Below are 24520 nucleotides of genomic sequence, written 5' to 3'. Positions count from 1 at the left end.
GAGCACTGTCCCTGGCTTTTTTTGCTCAAGGCTAGCACTCTGCCACTTGAGTCACAGCACCACTTCTGGCCATTTTCTGTATAAGTGGTGCTGGGAAATGGAACCCAGGGCTTCAAGTATACGAGGCAAGCGCTCTTGCCACTAGGCCATATCCCCAGCCCCCTCAATAGCACTTTTAATATTTAAAAATGAAGTTCAAGTCTAAAATTTTAAATGTTTGGCAAGTAAATTAATTCTCTGGAGGTTTTTTGCTAGTAATTGTTATAATATTTCCTTATAACTTCCTTGGCATTTGTTTAATATTTTTATCTTCCTCATTTTAAATTATATCTGGAAAACAATATGAACTACTTAGGTTTTGTTCCTTTTCTTAAAGAAGTCTTAGGTATCTTAAAAAATTCCATAATGTACCTTCACGTGAACTGAAAATGTCACATTTTCTTAAGATACTTTTAAATGTTACCAATGGTGCCTACTTTTTCTTGAATAACATAAAAATTGTTTTTAAACACGTAACATATAAAAGGATTTTTTGGACATCACAGTGGTGTGGTGAGAGCCCTGTACAGGGCAAGGAAGCAAAAGGTCTTACAATAAATGAAAAATTTCAGATTCATTTAGGAGAATGTCATAGTGTTATGGTCAGCTGCATCTATAACAGTATTTCATACTGTGGTTTATTTGAATTTTAAAGCATTCTTAAGAGCTTTTTATTTTTTTGGTATCATTTGAGGATTGAGCTTGTGCTCTTGTTAAGCAAGCATCCTACCACTCAAGCTGCACACCCCAGTCTCTCTCCTTTGCATTTTAGTTTGTTTCTTCAGATGTGGTTTCATGCTTTTGACATGGCCGGCCTTAGTCTATGATCCTCCTATATCCACCACCTGTGTGCCATCATACCTTGTCTAGGAAATAAATTTTTAATTGCATAAGCAAAACACATCTTTTTACTTTGTCACAATTTTCAAAGAACAGAAGTAATTTTTTAAATTTAATATCATATAAAAAGGCAAAACAAAACAAAATCTGGAACTTAAGTTTTTTGCTACTATTACTATGCAGTCTTCCTTAAATACTTGTTTTGATAAGTTCTTTGATTTCTGTGCTAATAACTATATTAATATCACATCAAACTGAAAATATCTAACAAGAAGCCAAACAATAACTATTATGTGTTACTTAATGTTCCAAGCATTTGAAATGCATTATTATTGTTTAATTAGCACAACAACCCTATATGAGAGATTTAGCTAGCTGTTTTATAGATGAAGATTAATTTTTTTGCATAAAATGGCCAAAAGTGTATGATTTAATCTTTGTCCTTAGGTACTTTCTGCTTTGGTAGACTCCTAAACTGAGTATTATTAAGAAAGAAAACAAGATAAAAAACAGTTCATACTTTTTTTGTATGTTAGCAGTGTTTGCAATTAGTTCCTTTTAGTGAAATGGAGATTTTTTTTTAATTTTTATTTTTTGCTGGTCCTGGGGCTTGGACTCAGGACCTGAGCATTGTCCCTGGCTTCTTTTTGCTCAAGGCTAGTGCTCTACCTCTGAGCCACAGTGTCACTTCCGGCATTTTCTCTTTATGTGGTGCTGAGGAATGGAACCCAGGGCTTCATGCATGCTAGGCAAGCACTGTACTGCTAAGCCACATTCCTAGCCCTAAATAAAGATTTTTATAAGCACATTTGTCTTTTTATTTTTCAGTAATTCTTTATCACCTCAGTACTTAAGCTCTGTTCTTAAGCAGAACCAAGTGCGAACCCTCAAAGGTATGTATGAATATTGGTCTTTTAAATCATAAAAAGAGGGAAAAATAAATATTAAAAAATAACTGTTGTTATGTGTTACCTATAGCAGATTTGGAAAACAAAATGATTCATAAAAGATAAAGTAGGATCACCCTATAATTATATTGTTAATATTTTAGAATACTTTTGGTCACTTATTATGCTACATGTATAAGACGATGTGTTTACATACATGCATAATACATGCCCATATGTTTTTTCCATATATATATATATTTTTTTTATTTTTTTTATTTTTTGGCCAGTCCTAGGCCGTGAACTTAGGGCCTGAGCACTGTCCCTGGCTTCTTTTTTGCTCAAGGCTAGCACTCTGCCACTTGAACCACAGCGCCACTTCTGTTCATTTTCTGTATATGTGGTGCTGAGGAATCAAACTCAGGGCCTCATGTATAGGAGGCAAGCACTCTTGCCACTAGGCCATATTCCCAGCCCCTCCCAAATAGATTTACACTATCTATACAGTTTTATGTTTCCTCTTCATTTATATATATATATCCTTGACAATGGTATTTAATTTTTTAGGAGTGATATGAATGTAGTCTTTACCTACTTTTATGGGTCTCATGATTTGAGCACCACTTTATATTTATAAACTCTAGGGGAAAAACAAAGCAACAATTATATTTAGAGGCGTAAAAATTGGCTTCAACAGTAGAATTTAATTAGTTACAACAGATCTTACATCTTGTATCTTTGGTTTTGCATACTAGCCTACAAAGCATAAAATGTTTTCAAACTTCACTGAAACGAAGTTTACCACTCCCTACATTAAAATATTTTGAAATGCTTCTTTTATGGGTTAGCTGTAAGGGATTTTACTTTAGGAAGCTTATAAATCAACCTTTTTAGAACTTCCATATTTTTAAAGCAAATAACAATTATCTATTGGGTTGGGGGGGGAGCTGGGAATATGGCCTAATGGCAAGAGTGCTTGCCTCATATACATGAAGAAGCCCTTGGGTTCAATTCCTCAGCACCACATATATAAAAAATGGCCAGAAGTGGTGCTGTGGCTTAAGTGGCAGAGTGCTAGCCTTGAGCAAAAAGAAGCCAGGGACAGTGCTCAGGCCCTAAGTTCAAGGCCCAGGACTGGCCAAAAAAATCTATTAGTGAGTTTTTTCCTTCTTAGTTCGTTAGTATTTAAAGTAAGGGTTTCAAGTTGCTGCTTTGATGAGTTTCCATGACTTTAAAAATCTATTAAATCTTATACTAAAGTCTTTTTGTCAGAAATATTTTGGTTCTGAAACTCTAATGCTGATCCTCAGAAGTTGATGTCTATAAAAGTAAGGGAGTAGAATATACAAAATCTTTAGAGAACCAAAGTAAGTAGCTAAATAGATAGGAAATTGATTAAGATAATGTTCTGCCTTTACATTTTTCTGTTAACTGTATGGGTAATATGGTCTCTCTTTATTTACATTTAGGTATGACTTTAACTGCACTATCTCTTATGTCTACTTCATCTTGCCAGGCATTGTAGTAGTTGCTTTGGGATTTGAAGAGGATATAGAGATCTATGCAGGCCCTACTTGGGGTGGGGGTGGGGGGGGCAGGCGGCAGTGGCTCACGCTGTAATCCTAGCAATTTAGGAGGCTGAGATCTAAGGATTACAGTTAAAAGCTAGCCTGGGCAGGAAAATCTGTGAGACTTATCTACAATTAACCACCAGAAAAGCTGATTCAAGTGGTAGGGCACTAGCCTTGAGCACAAAAACTCGGGGACAGGACCCCAGCCCAGAGTTCAAATCCCAGGGCCTGCACCAAATAAATAAAAATAATAGCTTAACCAAGAAGGTTGGCTAGAATTATGCAGTGTACACGAGTGGGAAAAGCGGTAAGGATAAGAAGCAAGTTAAGAAAGTTGCCTGACATTTGCTGGGAATCTCTGTAGCATTCTGATGAGTATAATAGAAACTTAGGCGGATACAAGAGGACCAGATAATTGCAAAGGAGCAAAGGCTTTCGGAGCTTATTTAGTGTAAAATATACACCAAATCCAATGCTGGTCATATTTGAACAAATACAAATATTTATAGAAGCCTCTCTTACAAAGAACTTTAATGTTACCACTCTTTTCCCTTTTCAGAGTCTGATATTGATGCTGCCACTGCAATGATACTTTTAAATACTTCTATAGAACAAGGGATTCTAGAATGTAAGCAATCATGTTTTTCTTTTTGAATTGTGTTTTTTCGGAGTGCCTTTTACATTGTAATTTAAAATGCACGTTTCAATTTCATGGCAAAATTATTTATTTGTCACTAAATGGTATTTCAGTCTGAATAACTCAGTTCCATATGTTTGCACTAATTTGGACAATTGAAACATGAAAGTTAATGCTGTGAGAAATTATACACATGCACACATACACACCAAGAAATGGAGAAAAAAGAGCACATTTAAAAAATCAACTTGAACTAAAAATGAAAGCAATAAATATTCTACACAGGAAAGTATATTTAAGTCTGGTGAAAGTGCAAGGCTCTGAGTTTAAGTTCCAGTATGTGCACAACAAAAGTAGAGGGGCTGGGAGGGGGGATGGGGGCAGGTGGAAGTAACAAATACTGGGAAGATTTTTTTTTTAGCCATATATAACAAGTAAAGGATGGATATTGAATGCCTCTTAGAAGGATCCTACAAGTAAGAAATGAGTTCAACAGGAAAGTCAATAAAATATATGACTAGGTATCATCAGAAGAAATACATATGGCTACACATGTGAAAAGATGTGTAATTCCTCTAAAACTTGGAGAAAGGCACAATAAAACATTTTTTACATAGTCTCTCTTTTTTTTATAGTTCAGAGTTTTGTTGTTTTTTTTATGTCTCTTAAGGCATGAATTCATAGGGAATAGGTTCCAATAGTTCAGGCTCCTTTCCATTCGTTCTACAAAGTGTGCTTCTCTGGGTGGGGCAGACTGGCACTTCAGTTGAACCCAAGTTCCTTTCTCTTTGGCTTCCTTCTTTTTCTGGTCATTTCCTTCACTCATTTCAGGAAGTTATCTCAGCTCTTAGAGTGCTTAATATGCTCAATACACACATTAATCCTCTTGGCAAGGATCTTGCCCTTAACTTGCTTGTTCACAACGCCAACAGCATGCTGGGTAACATTGTAGACCCTTCCAGTTTTGCCATGGTAACATTTGTGGGGCATTCCTTTCTGAACAGTTCCCATTTCCTTGATGTCTACAATATCACCCTTCTTGTAGATTCTCATGTATGTGGCCAAAGGAACAACTCCATGTTTCCTGAAGGGCCTAGAGAACATGTATCGGGTACCTCTCCTCTTTTTCTTTTTGTGTTCGTCATTTTGGCAAATTACTGAAAGATGGCGGTTCTGGCCAAAAGGAAGCATAGCCTCTTTTTTTGCTTAGGAGCTTATAAAATGTTAAAAATAATTGATAATATGGAAATAGTTTTTCATACACAGTTGGGCATTAAGTGGCTCAAGCATTTAGAGGACAGTTTGTGAATACCAATTACAGTTTAAAATGTATATATCTTTTTATTTAGTTGTTCTGTTTTTTCGGTAACCCTCCTAGAAAATGATTGCATATGTGTGTGGGGGAAAGGAAAGGTATCCAGAAGAATGTACATTGTAACAACCAGTGGTTCACTAACAGCAGATGTGTATCAAAACAGTCTGGACAAATAGTTCAGAGTAATTATATGTTTTATGGAAGGATCAAGATGTATTTTTAAATGTTTCAAATTAATTCCTACAGAATAATATGATGTGAGTAAAAGAGGGAAGAAAAGTTGTAAAACATTGTTAATATAAAGCACTTACTGCTCCAGAGTGATAGAGTAGTTTTCATTGGTCTGTGTTTGCAATCAGATTCATTTGACCTATTAATAGTTATGTTTTCTACAGGTGAGAAGCCTCTTCCTCTTAAAACATCATTGCAAAAAAAGAGGAATTATAACAATGCATTTAGTCATCCCAGTGCTGCGCAATTACAAGAGAGTGATTCTTTAGCCACCAGCATTGATCCAAAAGAAGACCACAATTACAGTGCAAGTAGCATGGCAGCACAGCGCTGTGCGTCCAGGTCTAGTGTATCTTCCCTGTCTTCTGTGGATGAGGTATATGAATTTATCCCAAAGAGTAGCCATGTGGGAAGTGGTGGCAGTGAAGGATTTCATAGTGAAGAAGACACAGATGTTGATTATGAAGATGATCCCCTTGCAGACAGCAGCTATGAGCCACAGGCTTGCACAGATGACTCTCAAAAAGGGCAGCCAGGCAAAAAGATGCGAAAACAGTCATGTCAAGAAATTGATGAGGAGCTCAAAGAAGCAGCCGGATCTCTGCTCCACCTTGCTGGAATTCGTACATGTCTAGGTTCCCTAATAAGTACTGCAAAGACACAAAGTCAAAAACAATGGAAAAAATAGAAGTATTTACTAGGGTTAAATTATTTTATAGTGTGGCAATACTCTTCTACTTAATTATTTACAAGGGATATCAAAGCCATAATGGACTTCTTAAGTTTTAGGGTGGGAGAGGGTGCCAATTGTTTCTTTCAAAGTACTTTTGGTTACTTTTTTTTCTCATTAAACAGTTGCTATTAATTAGGATCATGCCCAACCATAAATATATGATCTAAATGCTTAAAAACATAATTTCTATGATAAATGATTTCAAGATTTAAAATTTTTAATACAAGGAAATCTCTAGCCTCTGTCTTAAACTTATAGGAAAAGCTCCTTTATTCATGTATCACAATGTAAGATTTGGCAAGTCTAACTTTTAGTTTTTCTCTCCCATCTGTAATTAACTATAGTTATCAATTGCTGATATCTTCATATAATCTTTTTTCTGACTCACAATGTAATAGATAAGATTGTGATTTTTATTTTGTCTTAAATTATTTTTCTGTTGTGGCATGAGCAAAGTCCAATATACATTGGAAAAGATCCTAAATGTCTACAAAACTCTTTCTGGTTGCATAAGTAATAGAAAAGGTAATTTGGGAATGTGATTTCATCTAAGAAGACTAATTCTTATTATAGCAGTAGTTTGAAATGTTTTTATTAATGCATAGCATTCATTCAGGCCTTTTATTCTTTCCCAAAGTGCTTTGCATCAATTGTTGAAATTTTAGCCACTAGCTGTCTTTGTTGAGTAGAAATTATTCAGTGAGAGAATACAGCCATAGAGAATGTAATGGGATAACATAATTTTGACATACTTTTGCAATAAGAGAATCTTTCATTTACTTCTTTTCCTCTCTTCCCCTCTTTTCTCTCTCTTTTTCTCTCTCTTTTCCAGTAACTGAGGATTGAACTCAGGGCCCTATCATGCTTGCTAGACAAGCACTCTACCACTTGAGCCATGCTCCAGTTCCAATTTCCTTCCTAAATACACAGTTTTCTGAGCACATTTTAACAGTTATGGAGTATAATTTTACATACTAACTACTTATGTCATTATAAGGTCATCAAGTAGAAACTTCTTTCCAAGCTTTGTATGGATTATAATTGTATATTAAATTACTTTTTAAAAGATTTAGTAAAACTAGAGAAAAAAAAAACCTTCAGGGATTTAAAAACTCATACAAAATTAGGTCTTACACCAAACTCTTTGAAGGAGCAGTGTAATGCCTGTATGTGCCATTAATCCATGCTAAAAGATTTTATATTACTATTCCAAAAGTGCATTGACCAAGGCAATTTAAGTATTGATCAAATCTGCTTGTACGAGACAGCTTTCATATCACTTACATAGCTAGACTTCAGAAAGAACAGTGGATGTTAATACCATTGATTCATTGTTTCTTACAATAGTGAGAGCAACTTATTTAACTTGTCTCATGATACAGCCTCTGTTATGGACAATGATCTTGTTTTTGCTTTTCAGATAATTGATATGCATTTATATACATACATACACACATGCAGTCAAGGTTCATATTGTTCATTTCTTTCAGTCATTTTTGTGACTAAAAAGCATCCTCATGGATTTTTTTTAAAGAGATGAATGTTTTAATTTTAACTTATCATTTTTATTTGGGCAAAATTCAAATGAGAATGATAACAAGAGCATCTTTTTCAGCTGATAAATCTTTAGGCCAAGAATAACAGCATTAATATTCTTTATCCTTTTCCTGTATTACTATAATTGAAACTAGATAGGCTACATTAGTAGAATTGGTGCTCTGAAACAATAAAATTCTAATTTGTTGGGTAATAGTGAAGTATTTGGAATTTTTTCCTCATAAATATCATATCTCCAGACAGTGGCTAAATGAAAGTAGCCTTTCCTACTGTGGACAGTGAATAAATACAGAGAAAAAAGTGTTTTTTACCACAGTATAAAAGACATTACAGAAATCAATTTAATAACTATTTTTAAGCTATTCACTGTGGCCCTGTGGGTATACCTTAGTAACAGTGTTTTTGTTTGGGTAGTTGGTTTTCCTTGCCATGCTGGGGGTGGAACCTGCTGAATAAGTGCTCTGTCACTGAGCCCCACCATTGCCCAGTGTATTGCTATGATATATTCCACTTTACTTTGTTCTCCTGAAATTCTGTACCATGGATATTCTTCCTGGCTCCTGTCCATTAGGTAATTACTCTTCTACAAGTAAATGAAAATTATCTAAGATGAGGAAGAGGAAAAGTTATTCTCAACTCTAATAGGGATCTTCAAAGATTCTTGTCTTATTATATATAGCAATAACTTTATCACTTTTTCCTCTGAGTCTTCAGTGTTCTCCTTCCGAAAACCTAAATATTAAAGCTATAGTCACCATCAGCAAGAACAGTGAATACATGTGCACAAAAAGCTGATGACAGGAAGATACATAGGATTTACAACCATTTACATTTAATTCTTACATAGAATTCAGCATATCACTTTCCATCTGCTAACTTGCTAATAAGGCAGTTATCTTTAAGGGGAAGAACCTTTTTAATTACCATTCCCTCACTATGACTTCCATGGATATTATGACCTCATTGCTCAGGTGTGTAGAAACAGGGCTCATAACCATCCAATTACAGAAAGTCATTTTAAGTCCTATGGCCTGGAAATTGTGTTCCCAGTAATGATTAACAAATATTGCTGGAATGAAAACAACTTGGAAACTCCAGAGAGATTACATGTTTTTCAACATATTTTAAAACTGTGATTTAAGCTAACGTAATTTGCCTTACATCAAAATAATATAAATTTTGTTGCAGCCAGTTCACTTATAATACATCTCTAGTAAAAGCCTTTATCTCAGCACAATTTATCTTCATCTTTTGCATCCCCAATTGAATCAGTGTTTCTTGACTACATTTGAAATTTATTTGTGCAATATCACCAAATTAGTTAATATTTTACTTTTTAAATTGAGGGAAAGAAACATTACCTATATTAGTGGAGAAACTGTTAATGAATCACCTCTTACTACTCTGGAGTCTTTTCTGTCCTGGAAACCAGCATGACTTCTACCTTAGAATCCTTTGTATATTGTAAGGTTTAATGTGTATATACTCTTTTTCTTTGGCTAGGTGGTCAGTTAAACTTATGTTAGTTAGCATAGATTCAAAGCTTGAGGAAGTGTTCGGGAGGGAATGTGTGTGTCTTGGTAGACCAGGAGGCCTTCCCCAGCAATTTAAGCAACAGATATGAATACTTCACAAAGCTGTAAAGACTATTGTCTTAAATACTACAATAGCTTAACATCCTTATGTGGAGACTACAGCATTTAATTAAAAAAAAAAACAAACTGAGGCTTTCTGGTTTACATATACTTTATATTTTTTGTTCATTTGAAATGTGTAAGCTTTGATCTAAACAAAGTTTACTTCAGTGTTAATGATGTAGTCAAAATATTTATTGAAAGGCAAGATAGAGTATTCTAATGTTAAACCTGCCATCTCTCCCTTAAAATACATTGTTTGCATCTAACTGCCAGTGCCATTGTCAAAACAAACTTGTTTTTAAAATTGTTGTACATTTTTATTAAACTAAATGCTTAATTTTAAAGTATTATGTTGCCATCATATAGTGTATAAAATGTATAATTGCCATTTCATTGTAACTTATTTATTTTTAAATGAAAGTATGAGAGTACTTCTGATTCAAGAAATTTGTTATGAAACTGTTTCCTCTTTCCTGATGTAGCATAAATTGTCTTGAGTTGAACTGCCAGTAGATGAACAGTCACACGTGAGCCACTTCTCAGTTGCCAGTCTTTGCTCACATTTAAAACAACTTACGAATGTTAAGTTTTTGTATCTAATCTCTGATTATTAAAATGTTTATAAAGTTTATTTTTACCAAAGAAATGCAATTCATTATGAAAAAGTATTACAGAATAAACATTGTTTTATAACATTTCTGTGTTTCTCTGTTCTTTTGTGTGGGGATAGTGTATAAAGTTGGAGTCAGAGAGATGAAAAAGTTTCAGTGTCCAGGTTTTTCTTAAATTATTATTCTTGTGTTCATGTTTATATTTATTTAGGTTTTTTGGAATAGGGTCCTGTGTAGTCCCAGCTATCTTGAACTGGTGATCTTACTGGTTTATCATCTCAATTATTGAAAGATAAAGCTGTTAATTAAATAATTATCCTCATAAAGTTGGGCTTTTTTCTGTTTACATTATATGATATTTTGGAATACAAGAAAAACTGGATAGAATATGGAATTAGGATTCTTTGTAAGTACTTCAGAAATACCAGTGATACCATCTGTTTGAAAATTTGGACACTCATTATGAAATGCAATAATCTATAACTAATATTTTAATCCTATTTCCTAAACTTGAATTTCTGAACTGATCATTTAATTTGTATTTTCTGCATGGTGTTACTGAGAAGAAAATATTCACAGTACTCCTTGTACCTGAAAAGGGATTGTGTTTATAATATAGTTCCAGGATGGAATTGGGGAGAGGGGAAGGTGGGAGAAGAATGAGGGAGGAGGTAACAAGTTTGATAAGAAATGTACTCACTGGGGCTGGGAATATGGCCTAGCGGTAAAGTGCTCGCTTCACGTACATGAAGCCCTGGGTTCAATTCTTCAGCACTACATATATAGAAAAAGTCAGAAGTGGTGCTGTGGTTCAAGTGGTAGAGTGCTAGCCTTGAACAAAAAGAAGCCAGGGACAGTACTCAGGCTCTGAGTTCAGACCCCAGGACTGGCAAAAAAAAAAAAAAAAAAAAAAAAAAAAAAAAAAAAAAACCAAAAAAATGAGAAATGTACTCACTGCCTTAAGTATGAAATTGAATTTATTTATTTATTTTTGCCAGTCCTGGGGTCTGAACTCAGGGCCTGAGTACTGGCAAAAAAAAAAAAAAAAAAAAAAACCCAAAAATGAGAAATGTACTCACTGCCTTAAGTATGAAACTGAATTTATTTATTTATTCTTGCCAGTCCTGGGCCTGAGCACTGTCCCTGGCTTCTTTTTGCTCAAGGATAGCATTGTACCACTTGAGCCACAGCGCCACTTCGGGCTTTTTCTATATATGTGGTGCTGAGGAATCGAACTCAAGCCTTCATATGTATACAAGACAAGTGCTTTACCACTAGGCCATATTTCCAGCCCTGAAACTGAAATTTTTTAAAAATCAAAGACAAACTAGATATTAGGTTAAGAGTGTAGAAATGAATATATCTCATTTGGAAAGAAAATTGGATATGCTAATTTTTTTCAATTTTAATATCTCCCTGCACATTTCCTCTGAATTAAAAATATTTTTTGAAATAAAAAAATAGTTCATACAATTCAATACTAAGGAGACCTAAACCTAGTTTAGGAAAAAACAAACACAGGTAAAGCATTTGGACAGACATTAACTGAAAATATATTAATAGATACAGAAACCATGGGAAGGTACCCAACATTGTAAAGTAGGAAAGCGCATATTGTAACCACAATGAAATACCACTACATCCAATTATAGAATGTCTAGGGTCAACAGTTCTAATGGTTTTTAATCGTGGAGCAATTGTAACCTCACATGTTTGGTGGAACTGTGAAAAGACACAACCACCATGGGAAACAAATTTTGCAATTTTGTATAAAGGTAAACATTTGCTTTGTATATGTCCTCAGGAAGTTAGAATGCCAGAGCAGCCATAATAAAATACCTAAACAGACATAGATCACTAAGGCTGAGCAATCTAGATTCAAGGTATCTTCAAGTTCAGATAGTTTATGAGATCTCTCTGTTCTTATAAGGCCTTACTGAGTCATTCTTTCAAGTATACATGTCCCAGGTCTCTCGTGTTTAAACTTCTTTTTAATAAATACCCATGATACTTGGCCCATCCTAAAGACTTCATTTTAACCCATAGGCCTTGGGATGGAACAAAGCATTCAACCCATAACATCCAACAACTTCAATATTTACCCAAGAGAAATGGAAGCTTTATGAATACTTATTGAAACAAATAGACTGTTCTTGGTAGTCAAAATTAAGTAAAAATTAAGGATTAGTTTCCCATACTGAAAACATCCTAAATGTCTTTGCAGCAAGTGAATAGCACATTTTAGCCAATCTGTATAACAAGGCTTTATGCAAAATGTGCATGGAGCCAGGTGTGGTGCACACCTGTAGTCCCCACATTACAGAGGCTGGGGTGTGAAGATAGTAAAGGTTGGCCTGAGCCAGATAGTGAGACTGTGTCTCAGAGCAACCAAACAAGAACCTAGTGTACCAGAAACCAACTCCAAAATCATGTCTATGTGATGCAATTTGCATGGAATTTTCTAAGAGGCAAATTGAGTCTTCTATTAATAGGTGAAAGTAGATGGGTAACTACTTAGGTAGGGCAGAGCTTGAGGATGAGATGGAAGAGCAAGGTAAAGAAGGGAGAAATGCCTCCTGGTATTCTAATTAATTTTTTGTAAACCAAATAATTTGTCCTATTTACAAACAAGCAGTGGGTGGGAAATTGAAACAAAGTGAACAGTTTCTATTACTTTCAGAGCTTATCATTGAGCAGAAAGCCTCTGTCATGTGACTGGCTCTCTGGTAGATGGAAATGAATTAGAAGAAATACTGAAATGCTTCTGAGGATGGTTTGGTGGTGAGAAGGACCAGGAATCCTATTGCTGTCCCCTACACAATTAAGAACTATGTAAATGTAAGTAAATGATGTCTGATGGTTTTATCTGGAAAGCTGGACCTTGTACTGAGTTTTCCCCTTGCTGGGCATGGCAAGCAGTAAGCTATGCATTTATATGGTAATTGCATTTAATTCTCGCAGCAATTCTGTGAAGCTAACAAGGCATATGCTATCAACTATAAATGAAGATGTGGCCCTTGATAACCTGAGGCTCAGCTGAGAGGTTGGTAAAGTGCTTGTCTAACTTTGCAAGGTCCTGGGTTCCCTCCTCAGTGTTGGCAGGTGCCTATCCTTAAGTCTGAGTCCTGAATCTGTGCCTAAACCAGCAAACTGTACTCCCTTTTGATGCAAAAAAATTCAGGCACAAGCACATGCTTGGTTATTTGTTCAACTCATCTTTATGAAGCACTTACTAGATGTCCACCGTGGTGCTATTAGGTCCTGGTCATTTGTCAGTGAACAAACAGACAAAAGTTCAGCCTTTGTGGTACTTAATTTCTAATGAGAAGACTGACAGTAAGAACCAGAAACAATCTATTAGAAGTCACAGATGCTGTGTGGAGAAGTAAGGGTTTTTTTGTTTTGCCAATCCTGGGGCTTGAACTCAGGGCCTGAGCACTGTCCCTGGCTTCTTTTTGTTCAAGGCTAGCACTCTACCACTTGAACCACAGCGCCACTTCTGGCTTTTTCTATATATGTGGTGCTGAGGAATCAAAACTAGGGCTTGATGTATACCAAGCAAGCACTCTACCACTAAGCCATATTCCCAGCCCCAAGAAGTAAGGTTTTTAAAGAGAAAGCAGGATTGTTGATGATGGTTGTTACTTTAGAAAGCTGGAAATGGAAAAGGAGGACAAAAGCAGGAACAATGGCTAACAAAAGGGAGAGGAGGACAGGCTGGGTTAAGAAGCCTGGAGCATGTAGGTTCAAGAACCATGTTGTGGGGGCTGGGAGTATAGCCTAGTGGCAAGAGTGCATGCCTCCTACACATGAAGCTCACAGTTCGATTCCCCAGCACCACATATATGGAAAATGGCCAGAGGGGGCGCTGTGGCTCAAGTGGCAGAGTGCTAGCCTTGAGCAAGAAGAGGCCAGGGACAGTGCTCAGGCCCTGAGTCCAAGGCCCAGGACTGGCCAAAAAAAAAAAAAAAAAAAAAAAAAAAAAAAAAGAACCATGTTGTGTCATGCACGGGACTTAAGCACCATGGGAAGACTTTGGAAAGTAGGGTCAGACTGGAATGGAACCAAATTAAATTCCAAAGGATCACTGTTGCACTGAGATTTGGAAATTGTTAACAGCACTTTGTGTGTCATTTCCCCAATCCCCCTTTGCTTTACAATAAAAAAATCCTTTCATTTCCATTTCTTGACATTTATTTCAATAAATATTTTATGACCAGACTTCTGATTTTTTTAGATGAGGTAATATGTTGCCCATAATGGCCTCCAACTTCAAGACTCAAGAAATTCTCCCCTTTCTGCTTGGTAATCAGTTCGTGCCTGTAATCTAGAGAGGCTGAAATCTGGAGAGTCAAGTTTCAGAGGCAGCCTGGGAAGAAAAGCCTGCAAGAACCAATCCATTGCCAACCAACTGGCCAAAAGCAAATCTGGAAACATGGCTCAAGCAGTAGACTACCAGCTGAGCAATTATGAGGCCCTAAGTTGAAAAGTACACTGCTGCCAAAAAGGGAGGAAAAAAACCAACCCTCCCATCTTAGCCTTTGTACCAAATATTAAATGCAGATTCTTTTTTAAAATTATTATGGTGATATACAGAGAAATTATAGTTACATAAGTCAGGTAAAGAGTACATTTCTTGGACAGTGTCACCCCTTCTCTAGCACTCTGTTTTTCTTCTCCCATCTCCATTCACAAGTTGTATAGTTCATCTTCAACATAATGTCAGGTGAGTACCACTGCTGCATTTGTAAATACTGATTCTTTTTTTTTTTTTTTTTTTTTTTGCCAGTCCTGGGCCTTGGACTCAGGGCCAGAGCACCGTCCCTGGCTTCTTCCCGCTCAAGGCTAGCACTCTGCCACTTGAGCCACAGCGCCGCTTCTGGCCGTTTTCTGTATATGTGGTGCTGGGGAATCGAACCTAGGGCCTCGTGTATCCGAGGCAGGCACTCTTGCCACTAGGCTATATCCCCAGCCCCGTAAATACTGATTCTTAATCAAATAGTTTTGACAGTATAACATAGTCTAGACACCTGTCAAGGTTACCCTTCAAAATAATTGCTAAATGAAAAAATTATATAACCTAGGAAGTTAAAGGAGAAAATAGGTCCTGAGTACATAACACTTTTCTTTAACTAGTTGTTTTAAGGGTCATTGCTTAACTATTCTCTTGTTTTGTTTTGTTTTTGCCAGTCCTGGGCCTTGGACTCAGGGCCTGAGCACTGTCCTTGGCTTCTTTTTCTGCTCAAAGCTAGCACTCTGCCACTTGAGCCACAGCGCCACTTTTGGCCATCTTCTGGGTTTTTTTTTGTTTTGTTTTTTTGTTTTTTGCCAGTCCTGGGCATTGGACTCAGGGCCTGAGCACTATCCCTGGCTTCTTTTTGCTCAGGGCTGGCACTCTACCACTTGAGCCACAGTGCCACTTCTGGCCATTTTCTATATACATAGTGCTGGAGAATCGAACCCAGGGCTTCATGTATACGAGGCAAGCACTCTTGCCACTAGGCCATATTCCCAGCCCTTTCTGGCCATTTTCTATATATGTGGTTCTGGGGAATTGAACCCAGGGCTTCATGTATACGAGGCAAGCACTTTTGCCACTAGGCCATATTCCCAACCCCAATGCTTAACTATTCTCACTTGGATAAAAGTCAGCCTATGTTACTGAAAAGTTACGTTTAGACATAATTGAAATTAGCTGTCCAAGTTTTTTTTTAGAGCTTTAAAGGGATAGAAGAATAATTTTAGTTTGCCTATCATTAAGTAATCATTCTCATGATCATGCTCAAAGTATTGAATTTTTAATAGGTAAAGTAAATAAGAAACTGGATCTTGATCAAATTACAGTATTTACAATCTTATTACACCATGCTTTGGCTCATTTAAGACTTCACTTAAGGTTGGGGAGTTAGTGGTAGAGGGTTTGCCTACCCTATGCATGAAGTCCTAGGTTCCCCCAACCAGGGGGAAAAGTAACTTTAAAAAAAAGTCCCAGAGGGCTGAGAATGTGGTAGAGTGCTTGCCTTGCATACATGAAGCCCTGGGCCTGATTCCTCAGTATCACATATACAGAAAAGAAAAAGCCAGAAGTAGTGCTGTGGCTCAAGAGCTAGAGTGCTAGTCTTGAGCAAAGAGAAGCCAGGAACAGTGCTCAGGCCCTGAGGTCAAGCCCCAGGACTAGCAAATTTAAAAAAAAAAAATCCATGCACTTGCATAATTCCTTTTTTTTTTTTTTTTTCCGCCAGTCCTGGGGCTTGGACCCAGGGCCTGAGCACTGTCCCTGGCTTCTCTTTGCTCAAGGCTAGCACTCTGCCACTTGAGCCACACTTCTGGCCGTTTTCTATATATGTGGTGCTAGGGAATCGAACCCAGGGCTTCATGTGTATGAGTCAAGCACTCTTGCCACTAGGCCATATTCCCAGCCCCGCACTTGCATAATTCTTAAAATATTATACATAAACTTGCTTTTTCTTGAATGAACATGTGTGATAATTCAGAGTAATTTGATTCTGTATAAACACTCCCCAACAAGCATATGGTCAGCTTTGATTCGCTTTAAGAACAATGCTGATAATTCATAGGAGAAATGAAAAGTTCAACTACTTGCAGCTAGCTTTTCGGAAGAGCCACTGTTTCAGCTGATACCCTGCAGGTTCTTATGGGTGGAAGTAAAAGCAGGGTCATCTATAATTTACTAGTTCTCTCTCTAATTGCTTTCTAGTAGAATTGCAGAAAGAAATTTGCTCTCATGTTTCCCATGGGGGCTTGCCTTTGTTGCAGCTCTACTATAAGCTTTGTATGGAATTGGAGCTTTTGAAACAGAGTATTAATTGGAAGCAATTATCCAATTATACCAGCTGTGACTGTGCTGTATACTGAATATTTACCAAGAAAAGAAAGCATTTAACAGATGATTTAATCAAGCAGCCGGCCACAATGAGTGCAAGCTACACTGCAATTGTGTAGTGGCTATCTTCAATGGTTGAAATATTCCAGAGTCCACAGTGTACGTAAAAAAATAAAAAATAAAAAAGTCAACTAGGCTCGGTTTTTCAAAGCGGTACACACATGTGATGTCAATTTCAAAAGTCATCAAAGAGCTTCTGTTTATTTAAAAAAATGTGTGAGATTTCCCCAACTACTTTACTTTTAAAAGTAGATGTGCTTTCAACTTTAATCATTCTTCTTTTTCTTTTTTCTCTTTTGATGCCTCCTGCAGGTGCCCAGAGTCTTATTATAAGGCTGTCCTTGAAATTGATGCTTTGGAACCACTTTAGGTACTTTCCAGATAAGCAGCGAGAAGAACTTGCCCTGTGTGAAATTCCACTCTGCAAGCAGTGGGGAGATAATGAGCTGTGCGGCAGTCATTTTCTGCCTGGGATCTGTTCTATTCAGCCTGTCAAGTGCTGACCAAGGTCCTGGGGGGCAGGGGGAAGCTCTGGCTGAGCTAGCACTGATTAAATGAATCTGAGGATAATCCATATGCTGTCAAGGAATATTTTTATGGGAAGAAATCTGCTACTAATACCTGCAATATTAGCTTTACAAGAAATCAGAAAAATGTTCATTACAATTCGTTAACTATTAGAGAAGCAGCACAAAGGACTCCAAACACACATTGCTACCAATTCTTGAGTGATCTTATTGGTGCTGTCTTGACAGAGATGCCATTCCTTCATGTGCTATGATGTCACCTTTGTCCAATCATAACCTTCCTTTGAGAGTAGAGGATAACTCTGGAGATGGTGAGCGACAGCAGCAAGCAATGCCGCAGTCACTAGGCAACAAGATCCAGGCTCCGGTGGAAGAGAATTTTAAAACATTTAACCCACATGCTGTGATGTCTGAGCATCTTGTTGCTGAACAGGTGGTAATCTCTGGACAAAAGCCTCCTAGGAATAATGAACTTCCTTCTTGAACTGAAAATGTTACTCAGGAAATGTTGGCAAAATTAGAAAGTTTTACAACCCCTTTTCCACAAAGGTCACAGTTTGACATGAGGATCTCAGATTTTAGAACTGTTACTCAATTACTCTCCATCAGCCAAGCCATGACACGGGTGTGCATTCTGTACAAGGTCAGGGGGCAGAGTGGACTGAAGTTGCTGAACTCACCAGGCTCTCTCTGGTTGACCAATCTCGAGAAGGTATATAACTCATTGCCCTGCTGGAACAATCATTTGGAATTTGTCTGCCCAGGATATACTCCTTTGCTCAAAGGTGCTGCATGAGCTCATGAGTGGGAGCCTGGGGGGCATGTAAATAAATCCTTTCTTTGGGAGGAGGGCAGTACTGGGATTTGAACTTAGTGCTTTGAACTTACTTGGCTTGCTTACCCAGTGCTCTGTCACTCAATCCATGCCTGTAAGGGCTCTCCCCACCCCATTATTTCTCAAATGAGATTTTACTTTATTACCCTTGGGCCAGCCTGAACAGTGAAACTTCTGTTTATGCCTCTTGGGTAGCTAGGATGACAGGTAATTGATCAAGAATAAGTTCTCCTAAACTTAGGCAAGCCACAAACTGAAATCTTCCTTGTCTCAGCCTGAGTAGCTAGGATCATAGGCATGTACCATCGATCATACTTGGTATGGTTCTTTGTTTTTTACACAATAGCAATTTTCTGCAAAATTACTGTGTGATTTACCACAGTGTTGTACAGACCTAGATGTAGACTGGTGTTTCAGAATCACCTCATCTAGAGGGTTTAGGCGAAGCCATGGGGGTGGTGGGGAGGGCTTTTAGCTTTTCTCATATGGAACTAAGCATTGTTTTTTGTTTTGGTGATTGTTAATTCAAAAGATCTAATAGTTTTACATTACTTTCTGTCCGTTAATAAATTACCCAGTGTAATGATTTTTCTCAAGAGAAACCTTTACTAGTTTTTATCCAGTTCATAAACCAATTAGCAACACTATACAGTGAATTCCTAGAGGATAGTGGTCACCATGTGTGCCTGGCACAAAATGAGCACACACATCTCTTGCATGAATCAATTAATCAATTTGCTAATTAATAAATGGTGTTCACTTGAAGGAGCTCCAAGAGGCAAGTTACACAACATGCTACAGTTGTCAGAAACCTTACAGATTATCTAGTGCAGTGCTCATTTTGCAGTCGAAGAAACTAAAATGCAATAACAAAGAAAAGAAAACAAAAAAAGAAAAAGAAACTAAAATGCAAAGATTCACCAACTTACCCATCTAGTGAAATGGGTAGCCAGGTGTCCCAATAAATCAGGCAGCGTGGAGATTAATTTAGATTGTAATCAGGTAGAGATTGAAGGTCATTTCCATGAGCTGTGCTAAATGCCTTATTTCGTATCATTTAATTATAATTAGTGTGAAAAGTGGAACTAGTTCAGATCCACTTCAGAAATAAGAGTTTGTATCTAAACAAAGATATATACTGCTGGGTAGTGGTGGCTTACACCTGTAATCTAGCTACTCGAGAGGCTGAGAGCTGAGAATCTCTATTTGAAGCCAGCTCAGGCACACAAATCCAGAGACTCTTGTCTACAATTAACAGCAAAAATTTGGAAGTGGAGGGTACCTCAAATGATAACTCACTAGTTATGAGCAGAAAAAGCCAAGCAAATGTTCCTGAGGCCTATAGTTCAAGCACCAGTAATAGAACAAAAATTTAAAAAAAATTAAAGTAAAAAGATAGATCCTTGTTAAACAGCCATTTTAAAAGGTAAAAATTACACTAACATTTTCTGATCACAAAAGAAATTAAGAAAATGCAGCATTCATTGGGATTGTGTAGCTCATTGGTAGAGGGCTTACCTAGGGCTGGGCTAAATCCCCATCTCCACAAAAACAAGACACCAACAATAACAACAAAAACATGTCAAGCAACTTTCCAGCCATCAAATTAAAGTACTTGGAACTTTTCATACAGATTCATCAAAGAGGAAATTAAAACCCAAATTATAGACAATTTAGACATGAATGAAGACTCAGGAAAATTTAACAGATTGAATACTTTTATCACTAACCATGGAAAGCTCAATAAATGAAAGAAGGCAGAACAACTAAATAGAATGAAACAGAAAGTAAGAACCAAAGTATAAAGGAAGAATCTAATTTAATTTTCTTAAATAGGCTTAATAGACAGCACCATATGTTGCTAGTTGAAGGACAGTGAAGAACTGGGTCACAAATATCATTATGAAACAAGAGAGATGCCGAAAGCTAAAAAGGTCTAATATCTGGCATAACAAGTTTTCTTGTAAGAACATAGATCATTTTATGCTATGAATCTGACCACTGAGACAAAACGAATAATAGAAAAAGTGGAAATACAAATAGCTCCAGAATCACAACCCTGCTTATCTCCTTTCCCAGCAAAACAGTAGTCCAAATTCTTCTAGTTCCAGGGACAAAGGGTTTCTTTCATGTTTCAATTTTTTCTAAAGATGGGGAAAAAGGGAAAGAGAGCTTATTGAGGAGGAGAGGCTATAAAACCCCTGCCACTAATTTTTTTTTAAATCCTAAAAACTTCCAGAATAATCCTTTTTTCATGAAACAAAAAACAAAACAACTGACAAACATTGCCAGGCCACTGACTTGGAACTGGCTTGGTGATACAGGGGCACACACTGGTCCAGCATTTCAGGTGGATGTCTGTCAGTTCAACATCCAGAGTTAACAGAGAAAATATATTTTAAGGAATCTGTCCCCCAAAAGCAATAGGATAAGTGTGAAAGAGGAGAACATTTGGAAATAACTTCAATATTCTTCAGTTGTGACTGTTAAGATAACTTATATTGATTACAATGAAATATGAAATTCCTAATAGAGACATATTAAAGAACTAAGATGTAGAAAAACATGGACATTTTCAAAACTCAGGATTGGTTACACAAAAGATTGTAAAACAGATTGCAGTGTGTTTAGTATTCTTTTAACAAATATGCTTATATATGTGTTATTTACAGAATAATAAAAACAACAAACAAGTTGTTGGGAGGTTATATTTAGGATGTGAGATTAACCAAGAAGGTACTTTATGTAATTTTGTATTGTTGGAATTCTTATCCTGGGTATGAGGTAAACCTAAGATGATCACTTTTGTAAATACATATGTAGGTAGGTGAATAGGCAGGAAGATAGAAAAATAAGTAAATGAGTATCTAGCTCAATAAATAGGGTTATTAAAGTTTTCTTATATCTCCTGTTCTTACCATTTGATATCATATATAATTTTAGATTTTACTAATTTCCTCTTATCACACCAATATCACTTTCTTTTCCTATTCTTGAGTACTTTTTAAGAACACAAGGTGAATATAGCTATTCTCTAGTTTTTTCTGCCTCTGTAGTTTGAATTCAGAACTTCCAGATTGATAGGCAGGTACTCTACCACTTGAGCCACTTTTTTTTTATTGTCAAGATTATGTACAGATGGGTTACAGTTACATACTTAAGGTAGTGAATACATATACATTTCTTGTCATACTTGTTACCCCCTTCCTCATTTTCCTCCCTCCTTCTCTCCCCCCAGCCCACCATCCTTGCTTTCTTCATTAAAAAAAAAAAATCTTCCCCTTGATGGACATTGTCATTCTAGTCTACAATGCTTATGACTTCTATGATTATTAACAGTAAAACAATTCCTTCCAGATTGGGTAATATATACATATACATTTCTTTTCTTTTGCTTAGAGTAATCTGCTCCTTCTTTTTCTCTCACTTCTTCCCTCCTCCCCGATGCCCTTGAGTTGCTTAGTTTGCTCTCATCAGTGTCTATTGCAGCTGTTGGGCCCTTTCTACTGTATTTTCCTCCCATTTTCCACTCATTCTGTACCCTCCTTCACTTGTGCCACTCTTGAAGTCTTTTCTGGTTTTTAAGTTGTTTTTCAGACAGGTTCTTGCTGGCTTTGGATTGTCATCCTACCAGTTAGGCACATGTACCACTGAGCCCAGCCTTCAGTGCTTCATTTCCGACCCATGGTCCTCAGAATTCTTCCTGATATTTCTTCGTGTTTCTTCAATTTCCCCAGTGATTTTTTAAGACATTAAATATTCTGTGATATATTAGTCTTGTTGAAGCCCATTAGAATGTATTTTATTTCTTACCACAAAACCCTGAACAATTCAGTAAGTTATTAATAAGCAATAGTTCACAAAGTTGTCTTATTTCACAGATTTTTAAAAAAATAATTACTTATTTATTGTCAGAGTGATGTACAGAGGGGTTACCGTTTCATACGTAAGGCAGTGGGTACATTTCTTGTACAATTTGTTACCTCCTCCCTCATTCCCCCCCCCCTTTCCTCTCCCCCCATGAGAGTTGTTCAGTTGGTTTACACCAAGTGGTTTTGTCTTTTTATCCTTTATCTCTCAATTTTGGTTTTGGTTTGTTTGGTTTTTTTTTTTTTTTTTGGCCAGTCCTGGGCCTTGAATTCAGGGCCTGAGCACTGTCCCTGGCTTCCTTTTGCTCAAGGCTAGCACTCTGCCACTTGAGCCACAGCGCCACTTCTGGCCATTTTCTGTATATGTGGTGCTAGGGAATTGAACCCAGGGCCTCATGTATACGAGGCAAGCTCTCTTGCCACTAGGCCATATCCCCAGCCTTTTTTTTTTTTTTTTTTTTTTTTTTGGCCAGTCCTGGGCCTTGGACTCAGGGCCTGAGCACCGTCCCTGGCTTCTTCCCACTCAAGGCTAGCACTCTGCCACCTGAGCCACAGCACCCCTTCTGGCCGTTTTCCATATTTGTGGTGCTGGGGAATCGAACTGAGAGCTTCATGTGTAGGAGGAAAGCGCTCTTGCCACTAGGCCATATTCCCAGCCCTATTTCACAGATTGAAAGGCTATATTATCTCAAGTAGTAGCCAAAAACCAAAATTGGATCATTGTACTTCATTTGAAATTTTCTAGAACTAAAAATTAAGTTTAAGAATTGGATGTGACTCATTGAATCATTGGTATTATGAGAAGAGCAATCCCTAGATGTACATTAGCAAAGATGTAACAACAATAATGGAAAATAATATCAATAACCTTTTCCTGTTCTTTGACCATTTTTTTCTTAGAAATAGCAAGAGTCTGGCTTATGATTCAGAGACCATTTGCTGATTAATTGGAAATAATGCTCTCATAAATTTGTCTGCCCAGGCTGTCTTCAAACTGTGATTCTCAGTTCTTAGCTTCCTGAGTTGCTAGGATTTCAGATGTGAGCCACCAGTACCTGGCTCCTTGTTGTTTTGTTAATATTTCCTTCTGTTTACATCTGTGCTGGTGCAGAGCAAGTAAACAACAAACAATTGTTAATGAATCCTTCTCAGTAGTGTAGTGTGTTATACTATGGAATGTACCACATTTATTAATTGATCTGCTATTATTGGTTAGAATACATTGGCAATAACCATGTGTAAGTGGAAGAAGTTAGAACCGGCCTTTTGTTATTATAAACCAGGCTCTAAAATCATTCAAACATTCATACTTTTACATTTTTATGCATTACATACTCAATTATTTACTTAATACAAACTATTATAAGAGCAATTGTCAAAGAATCTGAATATTTTATTGCAACCTTGGAAATTGCTAATCTGGAGGGATTTGGGAAGTAATGAAAAAAAATCTAAGTATAGAGTTTTTTTTTTTTTAATCTTTGAATGTCTCTGGATTTTTCCCAGTTCCAAGAGTTTCATTTGGCTTTAGTTCCAGGAGAATTTCTGCAATGTTGAAAATAAAAACATATTTCATATTTCAGGAACTTTTTCTAGGGCACAGTTGACTGGAAGAAATGGAAGGGACGCAGAACATTCAGTCTAGAAGCAGCTGTGAGTAATTCCTCAGCCCAGAAGAGCTTTGCGCAGAGCAGACCAGATTCCTCTTTGAGCATCATGGAGAATTTCCAGTCAGAATAGATGTGGTTCTTGAGCACCTGCTGGGGATGACGCTATGCTGGCTGGTGGAATGCATCACTGAGCACATCCCTCTACACTGCACTGACCACTTTAGGGTGCCTTGACCCCTCTCTACCACTGTGCCCAGACTGTCAGCCCTCCAAAGAAGGGACCAGGTTGGCTTCATCTTACATCCCGGCACACAGCACAAGAAACATGGTAGGTGAAATACATGTTTTGAAAGGGAACAGATCTTCCCTCAGGGAACTCCAGAAGGGTTGGCACCAACTTCTGAATTAGTCTATATACTATGAGAAACTAGCACAAGAAACTAAACCCACCATCATCTTGGTTTCTTGTTCTCTCTTAGAGATTCAGGCAATATTTTGGGGGATTTGAACCCCATATCTTTTTAAAAATATATTTTTATTATCAAACTGAATTACAGAGAGGTTACAGTTTCATACATTAGGCATTGGATACATTTCTTGTACTGTTTGTTACCTCATCCCTCATTTCCCCCTCCCCCGTCCCTTTTTCTCTTCCCCCTCCCCTCCATGAGTTGTTCAGTTGTTCAGTTCATTTTCACCAAACAGTTTTTAAGTATT

At 37.1% G+C, this 24520-nt stretch overlaps 1 protein-coding gene and 1 pseudogene across 4 annotated transcripts in view; one reads left to right on the top strand and one right to left on the bottom strand.

Moving 5' to 3' along the window:
* Positions 1–8536, top strand: part of Foxn2 (forkhead box N2) — a 38959-nt gene extending 30423 nt beyond the window's left edge. For all 4 annotated transcript variants that reach the window (XM_048352967.1, XM_048352969.1, XM_048352966.1 and 1 more), the window contains exons 4-6: positions 1708–1772; positions 3897–3965; positions 5685–8536. In XM_048352967.1, coding sequence (XP_048208924.1) covers positions 1708–1772; positions 3897–3965; positions 5685–6208 — 658 coding nt within the window. In that variant the 3' untranslated portion in view covers positions 6209–8536. The remainder of the gene's footprint in view (positions 1–1707; positions 1773–3896; positions 3966–5684) is intronic.
* Positions 4640–5165, bottom strand: LOC125356775 (annotated as a pseudogene).
* Positions 8537–24520: the final 15984 nt, after the last annotated feature.

This window comes from Perognathus longimembris, chromosome 8, assembly GCF_023159225.1.
Source record: "Perognathus longimembris pacificus isolate PPM17 chromosome 8, ASM2315922v1, whole genome shotgun sequence".
Taxonomy (NCBI): Eukaryota; Metazoa; Chordata; class Mammalia; order Rodentia; family Heteromyidae; genus Perognathus; species Perognathus longimembris.
This window is presented reverse-complemented; position numbering and strand designations above follow the sequence as displayed.